We start from the raw sequence: 24,721 nt of genomic DNA, 5'->3' as shown, positions 1-24,721 counted from the left end.
TAGCATTCTTAGTGCCAGGAAGAAAACAGACAACAAAATTAAAACGCTTGAAAAACAAGGCCCACCTAGCCTGTCTAGGATTCAAGCGTTTGGCTGATTCAAGATAAATCAAATTCTTGTGGTCGGTGAGGACCACAACTTGATGTCTAGCTCCCTCCAACCAATGTCTCCACTCTTCAAATGCCCATTTCATGGCCAACAATTCCCGATTCCCCACGTCATAGTTACATTCAGATGGGGAGAATTTTCGAGAAATGAAGGCACAGGGATTCATTTTAGAAGTCACTGGATCTTTTTGGTACAAAACACCACCTGAAATGGAAGTGAGACATCAGGTTGTCGTAGAACCGGAGCAGAAGTGAATCTCCGCTTAAGCTCCTGAAATGCCGAGACTGCCTCTGGAGACCAATTCACCACATCAGCGCCCTGATGTGAGAGCATGAGAGCCGCAGAGAACTACTGCGCATGCCCAAGATTCCCAGCCCCGCAGTGTAAATAAATCATAAGTGACTGCGGGGCGGGATCTCTGGCAGTGCGTCCACGCAGGCGCGATAGCCAGGTCATGAAGTAATGTGAGAGAATGGGCAGCGCTAACTGCGCATGCCCAAGAAAATATATTATAGCACAGGTGCCAGCATTTGAATTGAACACAGAGGAGGTGGAGCAAAGACATAAGGAGGAAATGAATGATGGATGCGAGGCGTCGGTGTCAGAGGGGGAAAGACCTGCCCCCCGGTCAAAATTCTGGTATGTCTGACTAATTTTAAAAACGCTTATATCGGCGGTGGAAGGGACGCTAAATAAAAGAATGCAGCAATAGTGCTGCACAAGGTGGCTCTTTTACTTAAAAACACCTGGGGGGTGACAGGTTCCCTTTAATCTACAATGCTAGCATCTAATTATTATGATATTCAGTTGGCAGGGCATGTTGGCATCTTGGCTCCTTTCCTGATGGGCACAGCAAGGTCATTTATACATCTGTTGTACGTCGTGGACTTTATATAATTCTTTCCCATATCTTCCTCCACATAGAATAAGCTGGAAGGTGCCAGCTTATTTCTCTTATATATTTCTCATGTCCGCCCTAGGCTGAGGCTTTTTTCTGCTCATGCCATAGCACCACCTGCTACACAAACACTTGGTGCAGTGAGAGGGTGTTCTGCCAGTAGTGCTCGGTGTGTACAGTAATGCTGGGCCCATTCTGTACGTGCCAATGAAGACCAGAGATAATTGATTATCCCGGATGAGGGATGTAATGGGTAAACATACACAGAGCTAGAGGCGGCCTTAATACCATTAGTGACTCATTTCAAGCACTATCAATTATTGAGGCGGCTTCACACCACTAAAAGCTGTCATTATTATTTACAAGAATGAAAATTTGGAGGGGGGACGCCATGGCTGTCTTCACAACAGAACTCGAGGATTGACAATGCAAGAGAGGGAAATATGTCTCTTTTTTTTCTGTCTGATAGGAAAGATTAAAGTCAGCGTTATACTCATCTAAGATTCTGAAGGGATTATATATGGTACAGTAGACCTATGCAACATTTGGGCATGACTTAGAGTATAACTTTAAGAAGAGCTCACCCAAATAAAATTATATTTATAGTGTGCAGTCCATGGTACTCATAGAATTGACAGCCAATGATGACTATAACCAGAGTGATAGAGCCACTGAGGAAGCCACATTCACTGGCGTAACACATGGGGCTCTTTCTTTCTCCCTTACATATTTTTTTCTATGGTTTACAGTGGGTATGGAAAGTATTCAGACCCCTTTACCTTTTTCACTCTTTGTTTCATTGCAGCCATTTGGTAAATTCAAAAAAGTTCATTTTTTTCTCATTAATGTACACTCTGCACCCCATCTTGACTGAAAAAAACAGAAATGTAGAAATTTTTGCAAATTTATTAAAAAGAAAAACGGAAATATCACATGGTCATAAGTATTTAGACCCTTTGCTCAGACACTCTTATTTAAGTCACATGCTGTGCATTTCCTTGTGATCCTCCTTGAGATGGTTCTACTCCTTCATTGGAGTCAGCTGTGTTTATTTAAACTGACAGGACTTGATTTGTAAAGGCACACACCTGTCTATATAAGACCTCAAAGCTCATAGTGTAGTGCATGTCAGACCAAATGAGAATCATGAGGTCAAAGGAACTGGCCAAGGAGCTCAGAGACAGAACTGTGGCAAGGTTACAAAAGAATTTCTGCAGTTCTCAAGGTTCCTAAGAGCACAATGGCCTCCATAATCCTTAAAAGGAAGAAGTTTGGGACAACCAGAAGTATTCCTAGACCTGGCTGTCCAGCCAAACTGAGCAAACGTGGGAGAAGAGCCTTGGTGAGAGAGGTAAAGAATAACCCCAAGATAACTGTGACTGAGCTCCACAGATAAAGTAGTGAGATGGGAGAAAGTTCCACAAAATCAACTATCACTGCAGCCCTCCACCAGTCAGGCCTTTTTGGCAGAGAGGCCCGACAGAAGCCTCTCCTCAGTGCCAGACATATGAAAGCCCACATAGAGTTTACTAAAAAAACACAGAAAAGGAGTAACAGACTATGATTAATAAGATTCTCTGGTCTGATGACACAAAGATTGAACTTTTTGGTGATAATTCTAAGCAGTATGTGTGGAGAAAACCAGGCGCTGCGAATCACCTGGCCAATACAATCCCAACAGTGAAACATGGTGATGGCTGCATCATGCTATGGGGATGTTTTTCAGCTGCAGGGACAGGCCAACTAGTTGCAATTGAAGGAAAAATGAATGTGACCTGGTACAGAGATATCCTGGATGAAAACCTGTTCCTGAGTGCTCTGGACCTCATACTTGGCCAAAGGTTCACCTTCCAACAAGACAATGACCCTAAGCACACAGTTAAAATAGCAAAGGAGTGGCTTCAGAACAACTCTGTGACCATTCTTGACTGGCCCAGCCAGAGCCCTGACCTAAACCCAATTGAGCATCTGTAAGGGGAACAACCAGACTGCGGGTACCTGCGTGCCGGGTCTGGAACTATTAAGGCTGCACCCCCAGTTGCCTGGGGGAAGCTTTAGCGAGCGGGCCTCCCTCCTGACCGAGGGGGGTGGGGAGGTAAAAGGAGAAAGCGCGCGCAGCAGAGAAATTTGGCGCGAACCCAGGGCAGTGCGCAGAGAGGTGAGCGGCGCGCTCTGCTTCCCCTTCCCCCACCGACTACCGTCAGTGTGGCAGCCCCCATCTACTGTAAATGGACCGCACCAGAGAAAGAGAGAAGCCGAGAGTACTGCAGCAATCCAGAGAGAGAGGGACTGCTGCGCTCAGAGAAGCTGTGTGTTCAGCAGCAGCCAGGGAGAGAAGTGCTCCATCCAGGGAGCACCCGCCACGCACAGGTCAGCGTTCATCGTCTCCCGCCACCAGCCATGAGGACCAGAGAGAAGGAGACGTACAGCGTGAGCCCAGTGACTACCAGCGAACACGGCGCCGTACGGTCCGTGAGTACAGCGCACGTGCCACATAAGAGTGACCGGGAACGGGACTGAAACTTGCGCCCTTTCATTGCCAGCATATATTTGCTCAGACACTTGCGTCCTGACTTCATCAGTGTAGTTTGCACAGCCACGATGGACTCATACAGTATTGTGACACCAAAGGAGAAACAACGAAGGAACAAATAGATCCAAAATATATAATTTTATTTATACAAACCAGTTATTAAAAAGCATATCATAGCAACACTATACCACTCAATAAGATACAGAATACATAAGGGGTGGTAAATATCTAACCCTAATTAATTACTCATAGCTGTGAATACCTGACAACTGTAAAAGGCCACATACACCAGACCATTAGGCGGGAATAAATAGTTGGGGTATTATATCATATAACAGGGACAAATGTCCCATATCTGAACCCCCAGCAATTACAATGGCAAAGGTGTTAGCAAAATAGTCACTGACTATATCATTCAATATACAATATTTAGTAAGAAATGGCTCAATATAAAACTATCCATTGTAGTCAGAGCTGATAGAAAATAAACAAGGTAATCAATATTGAACCCATTTACCTGCAGTCATATTGCCGCCTGGTTAGCTGGATATAGTGACCTGTGACGCACCCTAATACAGTATTGTGGCCAGCATCCTTTGTCAGCCACTGTAGCATATGGATTAGGCTCAGTGGAAGGTACAGGAGACCGACTGCTGCCGCCAGAAGACGTGGCATTGATGCCCACAGGACCCCTTTGGAAAAAACACAGCCCAGCTGTTGTCGGCGCTATTCACTTCATGGACTTAGGAACTGCTGACTCTCATCAGAACTGCTGTTATCTGAACCATTGTTCTTCAACTCACAATATCCTTTGACATTTGAACTGTTTAATCCCCTGTTTAACCCTTTACCTCCCTGCGTGGAGTATTCCCCTGTTATTAAACTTGTTAACCCTTGCTCTGCGTCCTGTCCGTCACTGCATCCCACACCCTGCTCTCACATCTCTGGAGAGACCTGAAAATGGCTGTCCACTAACGTTCACCATCCAAGCTGACGGAACTGGAGAGCATCTGCAAAGAAGAATGGCAGAGGATCCCCAAATCCAGGTGTGAAAAACTTGTGGCATCATTCCTAAGAAGACTCATGGCTGTACTAGCTCAAAAGGGTGCTTCTACTCAATACTGAGCAAAGGGTCTGAATACTTATGACCATGTGATATTTCAGCTTTTGTTTTTTAATAAATTTGCAAATATTTCTACATTTTTGTTTTTTTCAGTCAAGATAGGATGCAGAGTGTACATTAATGAGAAAAAAACGAACTTTTTTGAATTTACCAAATGGCTGCAATGGAACAAAGAGTGAAATTTTAAAGTGGTCTGAATACTTTCCATACCCACTATATAACATATAGGTTACACGACTATTTTTTTTATATGGTTTATACTTATTTTTACTTCTTTTTTGTACGATATTCTTTGTGATCTCTTAGTATATTACAGTCATTATATACTGTCTTTTGCAATTATGGTTCTGTTTCAATATTTGGCTACTAATGTTGACCCTAGTATTGATATAATTGTATCCAGCCCTATTCTCTTGTGTTATAGGGAGTCTGTTTTGAGATCTCCAAACACATTCTACTATGGAGATCTGATATTGAGCAAAAAACTTTCCAACCTTTTTTTTTACTTTTAAATGCTTTTAATGATTTATGCTTCACCATGATTAACTAATAAAACTTTTCACCAATTTTTGCATGCTGGCCACCTCATATTCTCATTTATTTTGAGTTACAAGTGACTCGCATACACCATTCCTTTATTCTTTACAGTTATTGTTTTTTTGGCTGTATGGCACAAACTCTTGAATATTGGCAATGCCGGTCTTTGTTTTCCCCTTTTTTCAGTAAATCACTGGAGTTGACACCCGTATCCTAATCCTGAACATCAAAAAGTGCCTAGTTAGGAAGTGAGTAATATGTGATGCAAGTATCATTCAATACATAATGATGAAGGGGCTGGAAAAGTGGGTTGATAATAATTATGGTCCTTTATTAAAGCTTCTACATCAATCAATCCTAAACTCCTGAACTGCACAGCTCCTTAGTGGTAGTGAATGCTTTGGCTATCTCCGTTCCATACAAATGAATGGGTGAGAGCTTGTACTACCCTTCATGACTATTATACAACTAACGGAGCTATGCCACTTCTGGTGCGCCACAGCCTCTGTGATCAGCTAATTGGTTGAAAAGGCAGCGGTACGTCCTCTACTAATCTGATATTAATGACCTATCCTAACAATAGAGGAGTTAGTTGCCATCATTAACATACTGTATATATGACAAGAAACACAACCTGTAGCACAGACCCAGCAGTGTATAACACAGTTGGAATATGGTCCTGATCTTCTACACAACCTATGATCGAGATTTGAAATGTATAACTTTGGGTAATCCATATTAAGGATCCATCAACTAGGCCAAAACATTTGGCCTTCAACATCATGATCAAGTATGTCCCATTGGTGGAAGATCTGTCCAGCAGATTTAGATAAACCATGTCCTTCATCAGTCATGCAAAATGGTTTGGACATATTTTTTGAAATATCCAGAAGAGATTGGGTGATATACCTGTAGATGTGGTCCATGAGCTAGTACTCTCATAGACTTCTCATATAAAGAGCTTGCCAAGTCATCTAAACCCTATCCTTACCCCTACGAATAGTTTAAAAATGTCAGACTTCGGAAACACCATTGAATTTAGTGATGCCTTGTGATCCCAATGGTAATCAATGTCAAAGCCTTTGCACGTATGTTAGTAATAAACTTGTTAATAAAATTGCACTTACTTAATCTGAAATCTTCTTTCCTAGACCCCTTGATATGCAGCTTGCGGCCTGATCCTAGTTTCAGTCCCTCACCATAATATAGGCTGGTTGTAAAGCTAGTATCAAGGGAGCTTTTCTCATATACCAGCACTGCTTCTAGCTTGCACTTATTTCCCCTCGACTTAATCTGCCCTCCCCAAGACTGTAGATACATTCTCACCTCTACACACCATGGAAATCTGTATACAACCCTTTCTCACTCCTTGCTGTTCTCTCTAACATTGAGAGAAGGGAGAGCAAGAGCAGAAAGAGCAGTCAGAAACAGGAGTTTTGTAACAGATTTGTAACATTTTTGCAGATCACTCCGCTAGATAAAAGATTTACAGTCGCTGTGGAGAAGCAAAATGGTAGAAAAACGTTGATGAACATTATTACGAAATTAGCTTAACTTTGCATATAGGAAGCAAATTAACAATATAAAAAACTGTGCCAGGCTAAAGAAAAATGACGGTGGCGTTTCCCTTTAGCTCTATGTTACAAACTGATTAGATGCCATACACATGATTTTTTTGTAATCTCTTGACTAAGTTTGACATATCTCACCCGCTGTATTTTATTAACTATTACTTTTATCCCCTAGGAGCCTTCTGGGATTCTTAAAAATTGAGTAAGCTCCTGACTAATTAGGGAAAACAAGTGTTTTAATTACTATAAATACATCTTAATTGTGGCTCCAGGGAGAACCCACATCTGTACAAGAGCCCAAATATTTATTTATGCATTAGTCAAAGACTTGGGATTGAGCAGGGGGAGATTAAAAAGAAGTCTTGCGGAAACATTTCTCCCAGTTGCTGCTGTAGATGCCAGTACGATAAAGAAAGAAAGGGGAAAAGATGAATTATTAAGGTTTAAGCAGCAATATTCCGAAATGTATAGAATACGGAGCTCTTCATCATGAAGAATGAGGAAAGTGATTTATTTCAGAACATAGTTGCCCAGGCAGTAACGACATGTGGCAGACCGACCAAACCTCTCCTGGTGGTATCTCATTCTGGAATAACAAGGTTTTGTCTATAACCCAGATGGTCGTATTGTGGATGCATAGGTAATATATTTGCTGATCAGTGAGGGTCTGGCTGTTGGGACTTGCACCGATCGGAAGGATAGGTAATTTTTATATCCATAAGAAAGGAGCAGCAGTGTGCATGCAGGAACTGTGCTCCATTAACTTCCTATGGGGATGTGCTCAGTTTTTCCAGCATTTCCATAGGGAATGAATGGAGTGGTGGTCCAGCATCCAACCTGCTGCACCATAGTGTAATAGGGATCAAAATTCCCCAACGGTGATAAACATTCCCGATCAGCTCTAAAAAACCATCAATAAGCAAATTTTCACCTATCCTGTGGATAGCTGCTACCTTCTTTTTAACCCCCTTAAAAGTAAGAAGTCATGCCCTTATTGAAAATCTGCCTCCCTGCACTAACAGCATCATAAACCCTTAGTTTGGGTTATAAAACCCGTGTGTTGGGGTCATGCCACAGTGTAACCATATACGGATGCTCAAATGTGCCTACACAATCATCGGCCGAATAAAGCCTTATCTAGGATAGGCCATCTGCAAAGTAGTTGGATGACACAACCTTAACGTTACTCAGTGACAACCTTCTGAGCCATCCCATTGACCACCAATCCACAGGATGCAATGGTTTGACCTATTAATTTTGAGTGTGTGTAAGACCATATTGTCCAATCAGATTAAAGGCGTTTTCTTATTGGGCCAATGCATTTTCATTAGAAGAGTCCATCATTATTAAACAAATCACAGTATATCCTGCTGCACAGACCGATCCTCAGTGATCAGCTGAAAGCTGCAAGTGGATTTAGCAGCAAGTGTTCAATTCTGAAACATTGCCTCCACAGGTGAAAATAAGCATTGCATGGTTCAAATTCAAATCAATGGACTGTTTGTGTAATGCACTGACATATTGGTTCCTCCGGAGTAAGAGACAGTCATTAAAGTCATTCTCCATTCCAGCTTATTATTGAAGTTCATGAATATAAGATAACTCTTAACTCTGAACATGTTTGTAAGGAAAAATTCCATCAAGTTAGTTCAGGAATGTTGGCATCTATAGGAGAATATCTAATGGATGGGAACAGAAGGAGGCTACTAACGTGATGTTTTAACACTGATTCAATTTTCTTTCTGATCATTACCCACCCAATCATACTCATAAATAAGCAAAGAAACCCCCTTCACTGAATTAGGAGCAAATGGCAGGTCTTTCCTGTGTTTCCCAAGAGATGGGAAGATTTAGGTGTCTGGCAGCTCCAAAATCTCCACGGACTTAACAAAGGACCTAATGTTAATGAAGCCTGAATCAACATCTTAATACATCAGATTATAACATGTCTGTGGGAAGGTTTAGAAACAATTGCTGCTTTTAGAAACAGCAGTATACTGATTCATGGGTTGTGTCCGGTATGGTAGATCAGCTCCATAGAACTGAATGAGATTAAGTAGAAATATCAGACACAACCTTCCCACAGTGTTAGGAGGAACGAGGCCATGATTTTCAATTACAATACAACCCCTTTGCGGTCAAAAAGTAGAATCTCATATTGTTAAAGAACAGATCACTTACCACATCAATGAGCTGAGCAATGGAAAGGCCAAACCGCACAAGAACTGCATCGGATATGTTGGCCACCGGACGGGACCACTTGTTGTAGCCCATGAAAAGCTTTTTCAGCAGTCTCTCTTCTGCATGAGCGCGGGTCTCGATGTGACACACAGCTAAAAGAAAAATTACCGTAGGTGTTACGCGATGGTGAGAATGGTAATGCCTACATGGACTGTAATTCTGAAAATCATACCGTCAAACTAACAAAATGATAAAAAAAAAATTGTTTTCATATTTTGATTTAGGAAACACAGTTAGCTTTCCATATTATAGGGTCGATATTCAGTCCTACTGTATATCTACATTCCTTGGCAAAGCATCTTATCATCCCCCTTCATGGTCACTCATAGTACCCAGGGCATAGGCCAACCAGCCCACTACTTACTCCCTCAACTTGGAGTACTTCTGTATATGTCAATATAGCCGTAGTCATCAATATCAACCAAATAACCAACCAACCATAGATTTCAATTTTGGGACATTGCTGGAGGGGTGGGGGATGAATAATTGAGAATGGTTTGTTTTCTTCTTTGAGTCAAGTGGCCATACACAGGAGATAGCCATGGCAACTAACATCTATCTTCCCCCAAAAAATGCGCTTTGGTTAGGGGAACAAAGGATTGGACTTGTTGAGCTATAATATGGTGGATTCCTCTTTCTCTTTCCATCTTTTGTTTGGAGACAGATAGAATTGCCGATTTAAATTACATTGTCATTGTTGATCTTGGTGGGTTTGGTACATTTTGTGAGGAGGAACATAGGCCATACCCATAGGATTAAACACATTCGTTACATAATGGTGGTGGATGGATGACTGGCCAGATGTAAGGAAGGCAACTTCCAAAACACTTCTATAATGAAAAATGACAATACATCTCTTCTCCAATTCACAATAAAACTCCTGTGTCCATAAGTCAACTCCATTTGTAATGCAAAATAACAGCAGCTCTCTTAAATGAGCATTAATGGCACCATGTTATTTTATACACTAGTATGAGAATATGAGTTACCAATAATTACACAATCTTTGGAAATTTTTCTCAAGACGTCTACATTTCACCTAAGATATAAATGCCTGGGAGCATCCAAATTGTCTACACAACTCTCATTTCAGAACCTGTTCTCATTTCGCAATCTGTACTTCAGAGGAAAATCAGCCAAAATCTTTAGCATTGTCTTTCTGGTTGGAATTTAGGGGAATAAATTAATGTTGAAAACCACAACTTTCACATTCATGGCCCTATTCATTGTAATTCTTCTACCACTAAAGGGGGAGGACTGGCCAAAGGCTTCATCACGACCTTCAAGTTGCGTGACCACAAAGTCTGGACCCATTCCCCAGCCACCAATTCTGGCTGACCTTTTGTCTGATGATCTGAATTAACTGCATCAACGGGACCTTTTGATTTAATTACATGTGTGTCTGTGCTGAGATTTCCAGTTGCAATACTGGCTCAAAAATATGTCCATCTCATGCCCATTTAAAGCTGGTCTTCAGGGGTTTTCTAACATAGCTTCCTTCTGTATGAAAGGTCATTTGGACGTATGACTCTAAAGGATGGAGGTTCAGGGCTTCCAACAGCCACATGAGCAGGACAAAAACACCAATTTATTCTTTTCATTGAATTTTTAATGCTGAGAAAATTCATTAAAGTCCGTGTAAAGAAATGTGTAAGCAAGATGAAGCGAGAAGAATACAATAAAGAGGGAATGTTGTGTTTTTTTAAGAGTGAAGCACCATAGAAATCTCAAGGTTATGTGTCACATTGTGTGAATAGAATTCGTCAAGATTTAATTTACTGTAATACAAAGCAGAATTAACCCATTATGTCATCCCTATTTGACAATCTCAGTATCAAAATACTCATGAATTCTACTTAAGCCCCATGAAACGAAAAGTCTTTGGAGAAAGTGCAGGAACTATGGAAGGTATGTGGGTCATCAGCCTCTCAGGAGGGACATGCATAATCTAAGACTTTCCAGTAACGGGTAAAAACCTACTCAAGAGAAATAAAATTAAGACCGTTGTTAACCCCAACATCCAATTCCACCAATATCATATCTATCAGGTCCACATAGTCTTAATTCCATGCTTGAAGGGTCAAGAGAATGATAAGCAAAGTCACCGGTGACCAGCGTGTTTTTCCATGTCACAGAGATAGTGAAGACAGATCTACAAAAAGCCAAACAGCTCCCTATTTTATCAAAATTTTAGGACTCCATGTCCCAAAATTGGTCAACAAATGGTCTTCTTCATGTATTGGAGTGTTGAACGGGAAACATTTAGCAAAAGTGGCCGGAGCTTTCTTATTTTTAGTCACATTTTATACGATACAGAGGGTAAAGATGTATAACTTAGCGTAGTTTTGATAAAAGTTTTATCAGCAGGAGATTATCATTGAGAAGAGTAGTAAACCAGCTACCAGGTAGTTAAGCACATTCCTGAAATCGGCATAACCTCGCCCCCACCACTGATTGGCTGTTGTCCGTGCACACCGTACATGGGCAGTGGTGTTGGCGGAGTTATACAGAGCTCAACATTTTGGGAACTGGTAGATCTGCAGCAGACAATACAGTGATTTTATCAAAATGACAGTAAGTAGTCTAGTAAGTGATACATCGCTGGAATCAGGGTCTCTGTCCCTACTTTATGCTGAGTTTAGATGGGGTAGCAAAAACCCAGTGACAGATTCCCTTTAAATCCCATCATTTTCAAAAAGATTTGACTTCATGCCCGGTGGTGGGTGGCAGAAGAAAAGTTAAAGGGCACCCCTGATATTTTTCTTTGTTATCCCTTTAGGAAATAATTTCTACTTGAAAAAGGTTGCTATTCTTTCCTGTGCATCCTTGTTATATGACCAGCTTATGTCATAGTCAGGTGAAAGTTATCTTTCTTTAAACTTCCAGTACAAAGAGGGTTTTGGATCGTCATATGAACCAATGTGACCCCACTGGTCTTTTTGCATTGCATTTTGTGGTCATATAAGATGACATGACTGCTCAGTGTCCGGTATATTAGCCTAAGGCCGGGGTCACACTAACCGACGCAAAATACGGTCAGTATTTTACATGCGTAATACGGATGAATGGCCCCTAAACAGTGCTCCTTTTGTCATCCCTAATCAAGGTGTGGTCGCGTATTTTGCGCATGTCAGCATCCGTATGTAATCCGTATGGCATCCGTATGGCGAGATTTTCTCGCAGGCTTGCAAAATGGACATATAATGGAGCCCTATGACAGGGTTCATAACAGAAACCAAAGAATAGATATAGACACATAGAATGCATATATATATATACAGTATATATATATATATATATATATATATATATATATATATATATATTCTTTCGTTTCTTTATTAAACCTGTCAGTGTGAGTTTACTGTATAGCGCACTGAATTGCCGGCTTTGGTAAAAGACACCGGTGCGTATTACTCGCAAGTCACACGTGTGGTCCGTATGTAATGCGTATTTTTTGCGCACCCATAGACTTGCATTGGCGTATTACGGCCGTAGTACGCTGACAATCGCAGCATGCTGCGATTGCCACGGAGCGTAGAATACGGATGAGAAATATACGGCTGGTGCGAGAGACCCCATAGAGAATCATTGGTCCGTGTCTAATGCGGGCTTTTAGCGCCTCTCACTCGGCCGTATTCCTCGCCAGTGTGACCCCGGCCTAAGGCTAAAGGTCTCCTCCTCTAGGAATGGGTTGAGGTACCTGGTGGTGATTTACATGAAATATTCATTTATTTTTACATTAATAATGCAGTTACTGGGGGGATTCTGCATAGCAACTACAGATATTGCGTTTCCCATACAAATTATACAATGCACCAAACACTGTCAAGGACATTACCTGATTCTTCTGCGAGCATCCAATATAAGACCGTGTATAGCCAGACGCCTTGTAAACGAGGGAAGAGGAAAGAAAATACTGGGTCACTAGTTATTGATGTCCTCTAATGTAAGCCGTGACCCTAATGATTGCCTGCTACACTCAGGCAGGAGAAAGGCAGATGTACAAACTACTGAATGTGGCACAGGAACCATACAGAAAAGCCTACATAAGCCACAGGGTAACTGTAGGGCACTGGTGAAATTATAACACCCAGAAAGTGGTCAGTATGTGCTCGAGGTAGAGGTTTTGCAATGGCAGAGAAGCCAAATGTTGAAGACCACAGCCATATTGGGAGTGTAGTTCTGGCGGTGTAGTAATTAGTGATGTGACGGTGGTGTGAGGTCTTTCATGACCCAAAGATGCTTCAATTGAATCAATAGGCTACATTTTTTGAGTAAATCAGTTGACAAAAAAAAGCACTAATTTACCTTAAAGGGGTTGTACCAAGTTTGGAAGTTATCCCCTCTTCTAAGATAGGGGATAATTTTCCAATCTCTGGGACTCCCACCGATCCTGAGAACTGGATCTCTGAAGAGCCCCATGTGAATGGATCGGTGGTTGATTATCTCAGCTCCATTCATCTTAATGGGACCGTTGAAGATAGCTGAGTGTCGGGCGCGACTGGTCTACTCTTTAGCACTCCTATAAGAATGAATGGAGCAGAGGTGATCGACAACATGGTGGTCTTCAGAACCCTGTTTCTTTAGATCAATGTGGGTCCAAGTAGTTGCATCCAGGAGTGTAACTTTAATAGATGCAGAGGTTTCAATTGCCGGGCCCTTGAGCTTAGATGGCTCCAAAGGTCTCTTTGACCCATATGAGAAGACCATTACTATTAAAGACTGGCAATAAATTGAGGGCCCATGAGCTTCAAGTTGCACCACTCGTTGGAGCCCCAGTGATTGGGAAGTTATTTTTTATACTGCAGATATGGGATACCTTCCAAACTTGGTACAAACCCCTTAATATTCTCCTCTCCTGATCATCTCACATGTCTGACTGAAAGCGCACAAGAGATAGGTCTCATGATATAGGCAGGGTCGGCGTTAGGGGCAGGCAGATTGGCTGCTGCCCAGGGCCCCACTTTCTCTAAAACTGGCCCTGGATATAGGCTATCCCTGCTCTTCCTTCTTCTCATCAACCTATGTATGGCTGTCAGGCAACTGACTACAGCAGAAGCCCCGCTGCAATAAGACTAAACCCTACTCGAAAATAGAGAAAAATCAAAAAGAATTTGACAGTTTTCCAGTTTCAGTTCCCCCGTCCAAATTATTCAGTGACACCTTAGAAAATGCATAAAGATAGAAATGTCCACATGACAGCCCACATGTTCTCTGGAAGCCAACAATACAGTTTCTCACATTTTGTATTAATTTCAAAGAAAAGGAAAGTCCGTCAGAAAACGGCAGCTACAATGATATAGTGAGAAGAAAATACAGTGTAACATTGTACAGTAATTACAGATGACATTTTCCCAAATGTTAATGTAAATTTTTACAAGAAAAAAAAAATGTCACAAAAGCACAAATGTACGATCATCCGCATGGAGAGGAACAGCGGGTGGAAGGAAGGAGATTGGAGTACAACGTGGCACAGATGTGTGATGGCACAGGGGGCAGCAGCGAGAGGGAGCAGGTGTTAGGATATTATGGACGCAGCAGGTAGGAAATCCGGAGGACGATGATTTGGATGGCGGCTTGGTATTTAAAGGTAAACATCTGAAGGAGAGAATGGTTACTGTGAGCTCTGTGCCGTGCAGAATGCGCAGTCCCATGCCAGCATACACGTGCCAACCATTCATGCAGCAGTCGCATCAGCTGGCGACATTATGCAGGAAAACAATGCCATAAGCAGGTGTCATTTCCTAATATCTTTGTCTTCCAATTGCTCAAGGTATCTGCTTGCTGTCAGTGAATGAAAATATTGTGTTTCCATGCAGAATGTGAAAAAAACCTGCATAAATCTGATACTATTCAGAGCTGAGGGTTTGTTACTATTGTACCCAGCTTACACAACCCGCTGTGATCTAAAAAGTAAGCCTACTTCAATACCTGCCCTGATACATTGTAACAAACTACCAGGAGAGGACAAATATTTGTGCTGCTGATCTGTTGGTCTGGGAATAATTGTAGCAAACCTTCAGCTGTGAAAAGTGTTACCTAATAAAATGTGTTACCTACTTAAAAGGAATCTGTCATCAGGTTTTTGCCACCTAATCTGAGAGCAGCATAAAGTTGAGGCAGAGACCCTGGTTCCAGTGATGTGTCACCTTCTAGGGTTACTTGTTGTTGTTTTTATAAACTCACTGCTTTATCAGTGGCAGATTATCACTCCAGGACTAGTAAACCTGCTGCCAGATAGTCCAGCCACGCCCTCAACACTGATTGGCAGTTTTCTGCCTATGTGCAGTGTACAAAAAAATCAGCCAATCAGTGAAGTGGGTGAGGTTATACAGAGCTGAGCATTCAGAGAACTGCTAAATCTTCAGCAGAAAAGTGTTTTTAATCAACACAGCAGCACCCAGTAAAATAATACATAGCTGGATTCAGGGTCCGTGCCCCTACATCAAGCTGCCCTAAGATGGGGTAGCAAAAAATCTGGTGACAGATTTCCTTTACCGACTAGTGTGTTTTGAATGGTTGTAACTTTTCATTTATCGTGGGCTACGAAAAACCTTTGCATTTTTTTTTGTAATAGAGCCAACAAGCCTCTTTGCTTCATCTTCCTGCAAGGTACATCATGTGACCACTGCAGCAGATCAGAACTCACTATTTGTGTACAGCAGTCATGTTACATCCATTACCAGAAAAGAAAGGAGACCAGTAGGATATACAGCCTACAGTTCCAAGGATTGGCAGGCGTCTGGTGCCTGAGTGTATATACAGGTGCTTCTCACAAAATAAGAATATTATCAAAAAGTTAATTTATTTCAGTTCTTCAACACAAAAAGTGAAACTCATATATGATATAGAGTCATTACAAACAGAGTGATCTATTTCACGTGTTTATTTGTGTTAATGTTGATGATTATGGCTTACAGCCAATGAGAACCCAAAAGTCAATATCTCAGTATATTAGAATACTTTATAACACCAGCTTGAAAAAATGACTTTAAAATCTGAAATGTTGGCGTGCTGAAATGTATGTTCAGTAAATGCACTCAATACTTGGTCGGGGCTCCTTTTGCATCAATTACTGCATCAATGCGGCGTGACATGGAGGCGATCAGCCTGTGGCACTGCTGAGGTGTTATGGAAGCCCAGGTTGCTTTGATAGCAGCCTTCAGCTCGTCTGCATTGTTGGGTCTGGTGTCTCTCATCTTCCTCTTGGCAATACCCCATAGATTCTCTATGGGGTTAAGGTCAGGCGAGTTTGCTGGCCAGTCAAGCACAGTGATACTGTTGTTTGTAAACCAGGTATTGGTACTTTTGGCAGTGTGGACAGGTGCCAAGTCCTGCTGGAGAATGAAATTTCCATCTCCATAAAGCTTGTCAGCAGAGGGAAGCATGAAGTGCTCTAAAATTTCCTGGTAGACAGCTGCGCTGACTTTGGTCTTGATAAAACACAGTGGACCTACACCAGCAGATGACATGGCGCCCCAAACCATCACTGATTGTGGAAACTTCACACTAGACCTCCAGCAGCTTGGATTGTGGCCTCTCCACTCTTCCTCCAGACTCTGGGACCTTGATTTCCAAATGAAATACAAAATTTACTTTCATCTGAAAACACCTTGGACCACTGAGCAACAGTCCAGAACTGAAAAAAAAAATTAATTTTTGATGACCACCCCTTTAAAGCCCTGTGAAATACATTGCATGGCCTTAGTCAAGTACAACATGGCTGTAAATAAGTATATATTTCCATTCACTGACAGCAAACATGGAAAAGAACAGAGAATTGCAGAACTTTCCATTATGAGGAGTACAGTGATTGTTTGGTTTACAAAATCCATTTCAATCACTGAGTAAGTAGGGGATTCTGAGTAATTAGGGGGGAGTACAGGACCCCCATTTATTATCAGGTTGGATAGAAAGAGAGATCTGGCTCTGGCAGACACAGTGCATTCATGCTTTGCTTGGTCTCAGTGAGCACTGTGCAATGCTTTTTTCCACCTGTGGTGGCGCTGCACCAGTCACCCTTTCATTGGTTGGCCAGGTTTGGGATGTTTAACCCAAGCTGTGCCAAATGTGTCAATAAATTATCCAAAATTCATTCATTCATAGCCTTCCCTCGACCTCGTCCTATCCATCATACACTACATTCATTTTCCTGGTGCATCCTGCCAAATGTATTTCCATATGTAGCTGGTAATAAGAACCAATTAGGTGTTCACGGTTTTGGGCGACGAGCTGATTAAACATTACGGCTTCTGCTTGTTTTCGTGTAATTAGGCTGCACATTTCTACTCCCCTCTCGAATTTCAGGCATCAACCTCTAAAATCTATTGCCAGAGCTCACATTATGGTCCAAGTCTCTGCTGAAGGAGGGGTGTAGACATACACACCCCGGAGGATGGCAACACGATAAAGGACTATTCCCATTACATTATGCTATGGGGTAAAACTGAGATATGACATTCCGCTGAGATTCGGGGGAGTTCATCCTCTGGGACCACCACTGATCCAGAAGATGAAGGGATTCAAGCGTTTGGTAATTTTTGTCCAAAATTGAAGTGCTCCCAGCCACCCACTGAGCAGAGAATACAAACCTCATGGAAGTGGAGAGGATCCGTGCTGCACTACTCTTCACGGCAAAGGCTTGGAAACACTACTGTGCAGGGAAAATGCTGAAAGGGTCACAACTCTAAATTAATATTGTGACCCCCTTAGTTCTGGGAATCAGCCTTGAAGCCTAGAAAAAAATGTAATTATTGGAAAAGGTGGGAATGAATGCATTAAATAAAGATAGATAATTAAAAAAAAAAAGAGCCCCCGCCCTAAACAAAAAGCTGTGTCCGTAGGCTGTGTCTGGAATTGCAGCTTAGCCCTATATCTAGGGACACAATGACCGTAGATTTCGAATGTTGGCCATTTACTTTTTGGTGGAACTCAACAGCGCCATATTTATTTACTGGCTATCTCTGGTATCGCAGGATTCCCATGAATGAGACTAAGTTGAAATTCCAAATTCAACCAACAAGGGCGCTGTTTCTAGGGGAAAAAAGCTAGTCTTATATTCCAATCTCCTGCAACCTATTCTGTCTGTGGCATCTGGAAAGGGAATAGTTAAAAGAACGTTCCAATAAAGGATTGAATACTTTTCATCACAAGCTGTACAATTTGGGATTTTATCACTATTATTTCCAGATTGCACTGTGATCTGTTGTGAGAACAGAATAATAGGAATACAAGACCCCCACTGATTCAAGATGGGCATGGAGGTTATCTGACCCAAAAATCTAGTGTGTTAGGAGTCATCTCAACAGTCTAGAGGGAGAGTAGGAGAGAAAACGATCAAGCATGTTGGATTTCAACATGCCCCATCCTTGGTTCCTTGGGGTATATGTGACGATCAGAGGTATTTGGCCACGTACATGTTCATTTAAATCCCAAGAGGAGGAAAATCAAATTCCAATTTACGTGTGCAGGTATATAACGGAGGTAATATAGTTGTCAGCAACCGAGTATGATCAGGAAAGATAGACTTTCTTCTAGACAGTTCAAAATGACTCTAATAAATTAATTTTAATCCAATGAAATTGCCTCTGGTGTGAGTAAAATTTGATTGTCAGCTCCTTTGGGGCTGGAAACGGTTGAGATGATTCTATTTTCTGTAAAGCACTGCGGAATACAGTATATCAGCACTTTATAATGAGGCTGCGCCATGTACCAGCTCCCCTCTGACATACTGGCTCTCCTGTTACCAAGCAGAGCAAATATGGGGTCCCATGCTTAGGGGGGGGGCTAGGTCCTCAGTTTTGCTGTTGAGAAGGTTAATATCAGCATTATGTTGCAGTTTCCATTGTCGCCTCCCGGGTATCCAGAGCCGGATAAAAATGAGGAATAATCATGTCTTATTAAACCAACAACCTCAGGGAGCTGAAGACTTTAAGTAGAAATGAGGTGGTGGGCATCAATAATATATGTGTGTACAACAAGCCCCCAATCACACAGATCAGAGCAGTGGCAGGGGGGTTCACATAGAAAAAGCGAGCGAGGTTAACCCTTTCCCCATTGTTGTGTTTCGCTATTGAAGGCTTAAGTTAAGGATAACAAAAAAAAGAAGAAAGAAAAAGCCAACTCACCAATGCAGCACTACGTGCTCTGGAGAAAGGAACATGACCACTGCCATGGACATCAAAATTCTAAGGATATAGAAGAGATCCAGCTCGAGACGGAGTAAAAAAATCCAGTCTTTAAAAAACGATAAGATTAGAAAAAATTTACTAATCAATATGTAGCACCTACCAGTTTCTGAAACTCGTAGGTGCTACTTGCTGATCAGTGCATTTTTTTCTGATGTTATCACTTTTTTTAATGCACTTCTATAAAGTCTTGAAATTTTGACTCCGTCTCGAGCTGGATTTCCTCCATAGCCTTCAATCAATGATGCAGGCTTATCTATAATCCTAGACATGTCACATAACAAACTCAGCTCTGCATGGTCAGGGAAACCGATTTCCATAAAACACAATTAGACACAAGAAAGTTGGAGACTCCATCGCTTCCTGGAGTGAAAGTTCTACAAGCTTCATCATATCCTGGCACAAAGTGTTATCTGTAATCTTGCATGGAACCATAAATAAAAATATTGTGGCCCCCTGAAGAGTCAAATGGCTCTTGTCCATCCAAATACTCTGAATATTGGACTTCTCTTATTCCTTATCACAGACCAGCTCTACCTATCTAAAGCTGCACCTGCCCGTTATGCTGGGACTTGCCAGCTGCTGGTATCTTGTACATGAAACACAGCTATTTATCTGGAGACTTCAGTAGGTGGAAATCTCTATCGCATAGAACAGAAGCTTTGCATCCACCATGTGCATTTTGGAGCTGTCCATGGTGCCAAAAGGACAGCAGCATCTTAAAAAGAGAGACTAAGACAATCTGAATAACAGATAAGAGTAGCTGGACTTTCTTGATATATTGAAGTTCATAAGAAAACGGCAATACATGTCTTATAAGGCTAAAGCCCCCTGTACATGTCATATGACTGATGACCATCATTTATCCCTGGCGGCTATTCCATAGGTAGAGCAAACAATTTGGTGTTCTCTATGAAAGAGCAGAAGTTCATCTGGTGCCAACTTATCTCTAGAGAACAATAGAAACAGCAGATAGACCAAAATCTGACATATACGTGATCCTTTGCATCATCTATCGGGAGGCCGCCATACACAGTGTTGGTTAAAGCCATTGATATCATCAAAGCCATCAATATTATTGAGGGCTTTAAGGTGCAATACATGTACAGAAATCTGACCAATCAGACCAAAAAAGGTATGCGCAAATGGCCATCTGATCGGAATGAAATTTGTCTCATCTGTCAGAAAATTGACGTGACGTGCTTAGAAATCTGTGTGTCAAACGCAACGATTGTAGCGCGTAAACAGATATCTGAAAGATGGCTCCTTTATAGTTTTAGGATGATTTAAACAGACGAGAAAGGCTAAATTATCTGTAAGTGTAAATGGCCAACTGAGAACAATTATATTATCTACAACATTAGTCTGATTTGTCAGAAATCTGTGTAAACAGACAAATGTCTTCTGAGATCCTTCAGCCCCAAGGACCATTCCTGCAAGACCAAAGAGACTGGTCACAGAGATGTAGATGGGGCAAAAAGACAGATGACAGCAACTGGACCCGATATATTAATGTGCACAATAACTTCATAGACGTTCATATCAGTCCTTGGAAATCTTATGTGAACAGTCCTTCTGAATGCATTTATGAGCAGTGTTCATTTCTGTAGGTACAATAGTGTCTAAGGACTGTATAGGACAGGTTTGCTTACTGCCGATTGCTGGTATTGTATGCACTCTACTAAATTAGGAAAGTTCAGTTCCTCTTATCTAGAAGTCAATCCCTCTTATCTAAAAGTCAGTCTTTTGGTCCCTTGTTCTTTAGGACGGTGCTACAGCACCATAGACAGCTACAAAGCGCTAAGTGACTGCACAGATCCTGTTCCATATGAGATTTTCATGGTCTGAACAGAACATTTGGTCCCATTTATGACCTGACCATGGTACTGAAGGGTCAACAAGGTCCTAAAAGATAGTATGCTGCCATGTTATGTCCATATGATTTTACCTAGGCTGGGAGCAGTATATGGTTCTGAAGGGAAAACAAGGTCCTAAAATATGTATAATTATGCTGCTATGTTGTACCCATTTGACTGCACTTAGTAGCTGTCCATGGTGCTGAAGGGACAACAAGGTCCTAAAAGATAGTTAAACTGCTATGTTATGCCCATACTGCCACACTTAGGAGCTGTCCATGGTGATGAAAACTGATTGTGCTTGAGAAGGATATACTGGGTGACAATGTGCAGGTAGGTGATTACAGAACAGAGTTCAGATGTATTTAGGACGCGTCATAATCTGGATTGGATGCCTGTCAGCAGCACACTAATATCTTCCCAACACATCTTTCTAGGCAGCCTTCTCTACACAGGCTGATGGGTACATTATATCTCAGTGATCACCTGCTGCCTTGATAAAGGGTAATAGATCTGAAGCCTTCTATCACTACAGGAGCAGAATGTCGCATTGAAGTATCAAGAAAGAACTTGGACTCACCTGGAGGCAGAAGGAAACAAGACAACAAGAAAAGAGCTGGAGAGGAACACTGGAAATTCATGTTGGATTAATGACCTAGTGTTTCCTAGGTATGGAATAGGCAGATCTTCACACCTGCACTGTCCTGAGAGTCTTCTCCACTAGATTGCCATCACCTTGTCCAGTCTCTGTGTAATGGGACCTTCCTGGGACTGACCCTGTGCTCCATATGCTGATGTCACCTGAGGCTCCCAGTCTCTTGGAGAATTCTCATTTCACATTCTCGGTGTCTTCAGAGTTAATGTGGGTGATGGCTTTCAGGGCTGCTTGCTTCTTCTTGATGCTCTGTACAGAGCTGTGTCTGGCAGAGAAGGGGCAGTCTGCTTCTGTTAATCTAAGACCTGCCCACATCGGGCACAGGGTAGGAGAGGTGTGTAGGACTCAGAGGTGCCAGGAGACAAGCTCCTCCATCCTCTCTCTGCACCTTCCTCTGGATGCTTGAGTGCCAGTCCCACTCCTAACACTGGCATAGTACATCTCATTAAAGAGTACCAGGGCTAATCTCATTAGGACTAGAAAGAATGGACACAATAACTGCATTATTAAAGATTATGCCCCCCCAGCAGTGAGGGCCCTGACAACAGACCGGCTGCTTTATGATGCAGGACACATTTATTCCAGCATGCAAACAGACGTGACAGGCAGTGTTAGAGGGAAACCGTCTATTGGCAGGCACTGAATGTGCACATCACACTGGTTGCAAGCCTCTGGGTTGACAATGAAGGGTCAGTGGGGGGGATATCATGATATCCCTCTTTGTAGCCCCCAAGGCTCAAATATTTCCAAATGGGCATAAACCCAGAATAGTAACCCTTATGCCAAACCCCAGCCATGCAAATCAATAATCATCATCAGCAGCACTGTGTATACATGTATCAGACACTACAGGCTTCAGCGGAGCAGAGACGCCCAGGGAATTCAGCAGATGAGGCTGATCAGCCCAATAATCCAGGAGGCTCTGCACACTTGTACAGACAACAGCTGCAGATTTTTACTGTTTCTTTCTCAAGCAGATTATTTCTATACAGTAGATCCACTTGTTGCTTGTGGATAAGGCAATAGATTGCTTTCCTGGGATAGCACCACCCTTAGACGTGACGGAGATTTATACTGCAGCTAAGTCCAACTTCAGTGAATGCAGTATTAGGCTACGTTCACACGACCGCATTGTGTATCATCCGAGAAAATTGGTCCGATTATTGTAATCACACTCTGATCTGAATCTGATAGGTATGTGATCAGAACGTGATCTGATTTTTTCGTGTGAACAGAAGATGGAAAAAAATTGTCTCCATCTTCTCCATTGTGTCTGTCCGGTGAAAATTGGACCACACTCTGATGACATTTGGGTGCGATCCGATTTTTTCAACGGACTTGTTGAATTGCATGGCGAAGTGCAATCTGGATATATCGGATGCAAATCTTACATGCTGCAATTTTTTCCTCTGACTTGTACGGCCCCATAGAATAACATTGGTCCAAGTGCGATCCAGTGTTTTGTCGGATCACACTCAGACTGAAAATACAGTTGTTCTTAGATCATGATAATTACTTTTCTTCTCATGTCCTGGTGAATGCCAGAAATGTATTTTGTATTTTCCTTTAGGAACAACCCTCAATCTGCTCCACCGCGACTTGCACCTATACCACCCACACATCCTTAGGCTGGTTTTAGACAGCTATACCTTGTCAGACCGATATCAATTCCAATAGATGTAATTTATCAATTAAGATGAAATCTCCCAGAAGGTTGGGGATCTTGGTGAGAAAATCTGCAGGATGAGAGAATTGCCAAATGTATTGAGGCATATACTAAGTATGGGGGTGTAAAGGTCCACAACACTGGGATCACCACTGATCACTAGAATCCGGACCCCCTTTGTGGAAGAGTTTAAATGGAGAATTGATCATCCACCCTGTGGCTCCTTTCAACGTCTATTGGACTGTCGGAGATTGACCAGTAATTTTGGTGGGTTAGGTTGACATTTAACATTAAAGAACCCATACACATAAGGCTAACGCTGACTGAACCTGCTGATATCGATGGGTTCGGCCAACATTTTGGCATGTATAGGGGCTACCAAGAAATGATTGTTGTAGAGATAAAGATCCAGCATTTCTAATTTTTGACTGCCGATCCTTTTGTTTTCCCTGAGATAAGCAGCCACCAGAGAGGTCTCAAAGAAAACACAGGAGCACTCATCTATGGGAGAGTTGGGCGAGATACTTGCCGGCTGAACGATCAGCTGAACCATCGTTTGGGCAAATGCTATAAAAAGTGTATGGGGGCTTTAGATTGTAGAAGAGGTCATCATTTCTTGACCCTACACATTTTCCAACCAGCTTATCTCCATGCATAAAAAGATTACATCAATGAGATTATCCTCATTTACATGGGTGTTCAGCTAATCTAAAATGTGAATCTTAATGCTTTAAGCTCATGGGCAGCAACCAAACACCTTTGACCTCACTTTTTTCAGGATGGAGAAGGTCTGGCACCCCAAAAATCATGGTAAACCTTACATGTCAGGGGAACTTTACATTTGTGCTTTTGGTCATCTTCCAAACACCAGATTAAATGGGTTGCTTCTATTGAGGCGCTAAATAGGTCTACTGCATTAGATTTGCATCTCATTTATATGGCCAAATGAGACTTTTCTCTTTTCACTTGACCCCAGGCTGTGCCGCCTGCTCCCATCATATGCAAAGCAGTCCACAAAGTGATTTACGCATTTAAATAATAAATGGCTGCATATATGTTGTGGTCTGCCTAGTGTTTCTTCCAGAGCCTCAAAGACTTGTTAGATTTCCTTGTGTGTTAATAGGAAGATGTATTATCACTAATTAGAGGTTAGTGTGTGATGAAGAGATTCAGTGTCAGCCCCCCTGTTGGTATTAATGCCCTAAATAACAGCAGACAGGACATGAATGCAGGGTTAGCCCCTCCAAGGGGCACCATAGACCTGCACTTACCAGATAAAGGGCAGATTAAGGAGCAGCAATGTTCTTCACTTTAAAGTCATAATTATACATAAGGGAAACAGC

At 42.0% G+C, this 24,721-nt stretch overlaps 1 protein-coding gene across 1 annotated transcript in view; it reads right to left on the bottom strand.

Moving 5' to 3' along the window:
* Positions 1-22,111, bottom strand: part of CHRNA4 (cholinergic receptor nicotinic alpha 4 subunit) — a 99,943-nt gene extending 77,832 nt beyond the window's left edge. Inside the window, exons 1-2 of the mRNA XM_073580896.1 lie at positions 21,638-22,111; positions 8,952-9,103 (exon numbers count right to left, since the gene is read on the bottom strand). Coding sequence (XP_073436997.1) covers positions 8,952-9,103; positions 21,638-21,698 — 213 coding nt within the window. The 5' untranslated portion in view covers positions 21,699-22,111. The remainder of the gene's footprint in view (positions 1-8,951; positions 9,104-21,637) is intronic.
* Positions 22,112-24,721: the final 2,610 nt, after the last annotated feature.

The sequence above is a fragment of the Dendrobates tinctorius genome, unplaced genomic scaffold, assembly GCF_039654945.1.
Source record: "Dendrobates tinctorius isolate UK_male_01 unplaced genomic scaffold, ASM3965494v1 ptg000065l, whole genome shotgun sequence".
NCBI lineage: Eukaryota > Metazoa > Chordata > Amphibia > Anura > Dendrobatidae > Dendrobates > Dendrobates tinctorius.
The sequence above is the reverse complement of the archived record's forward strand: the minus strand, read 5'-3'. Positions and strand labels throughout refer to the sequence as shown.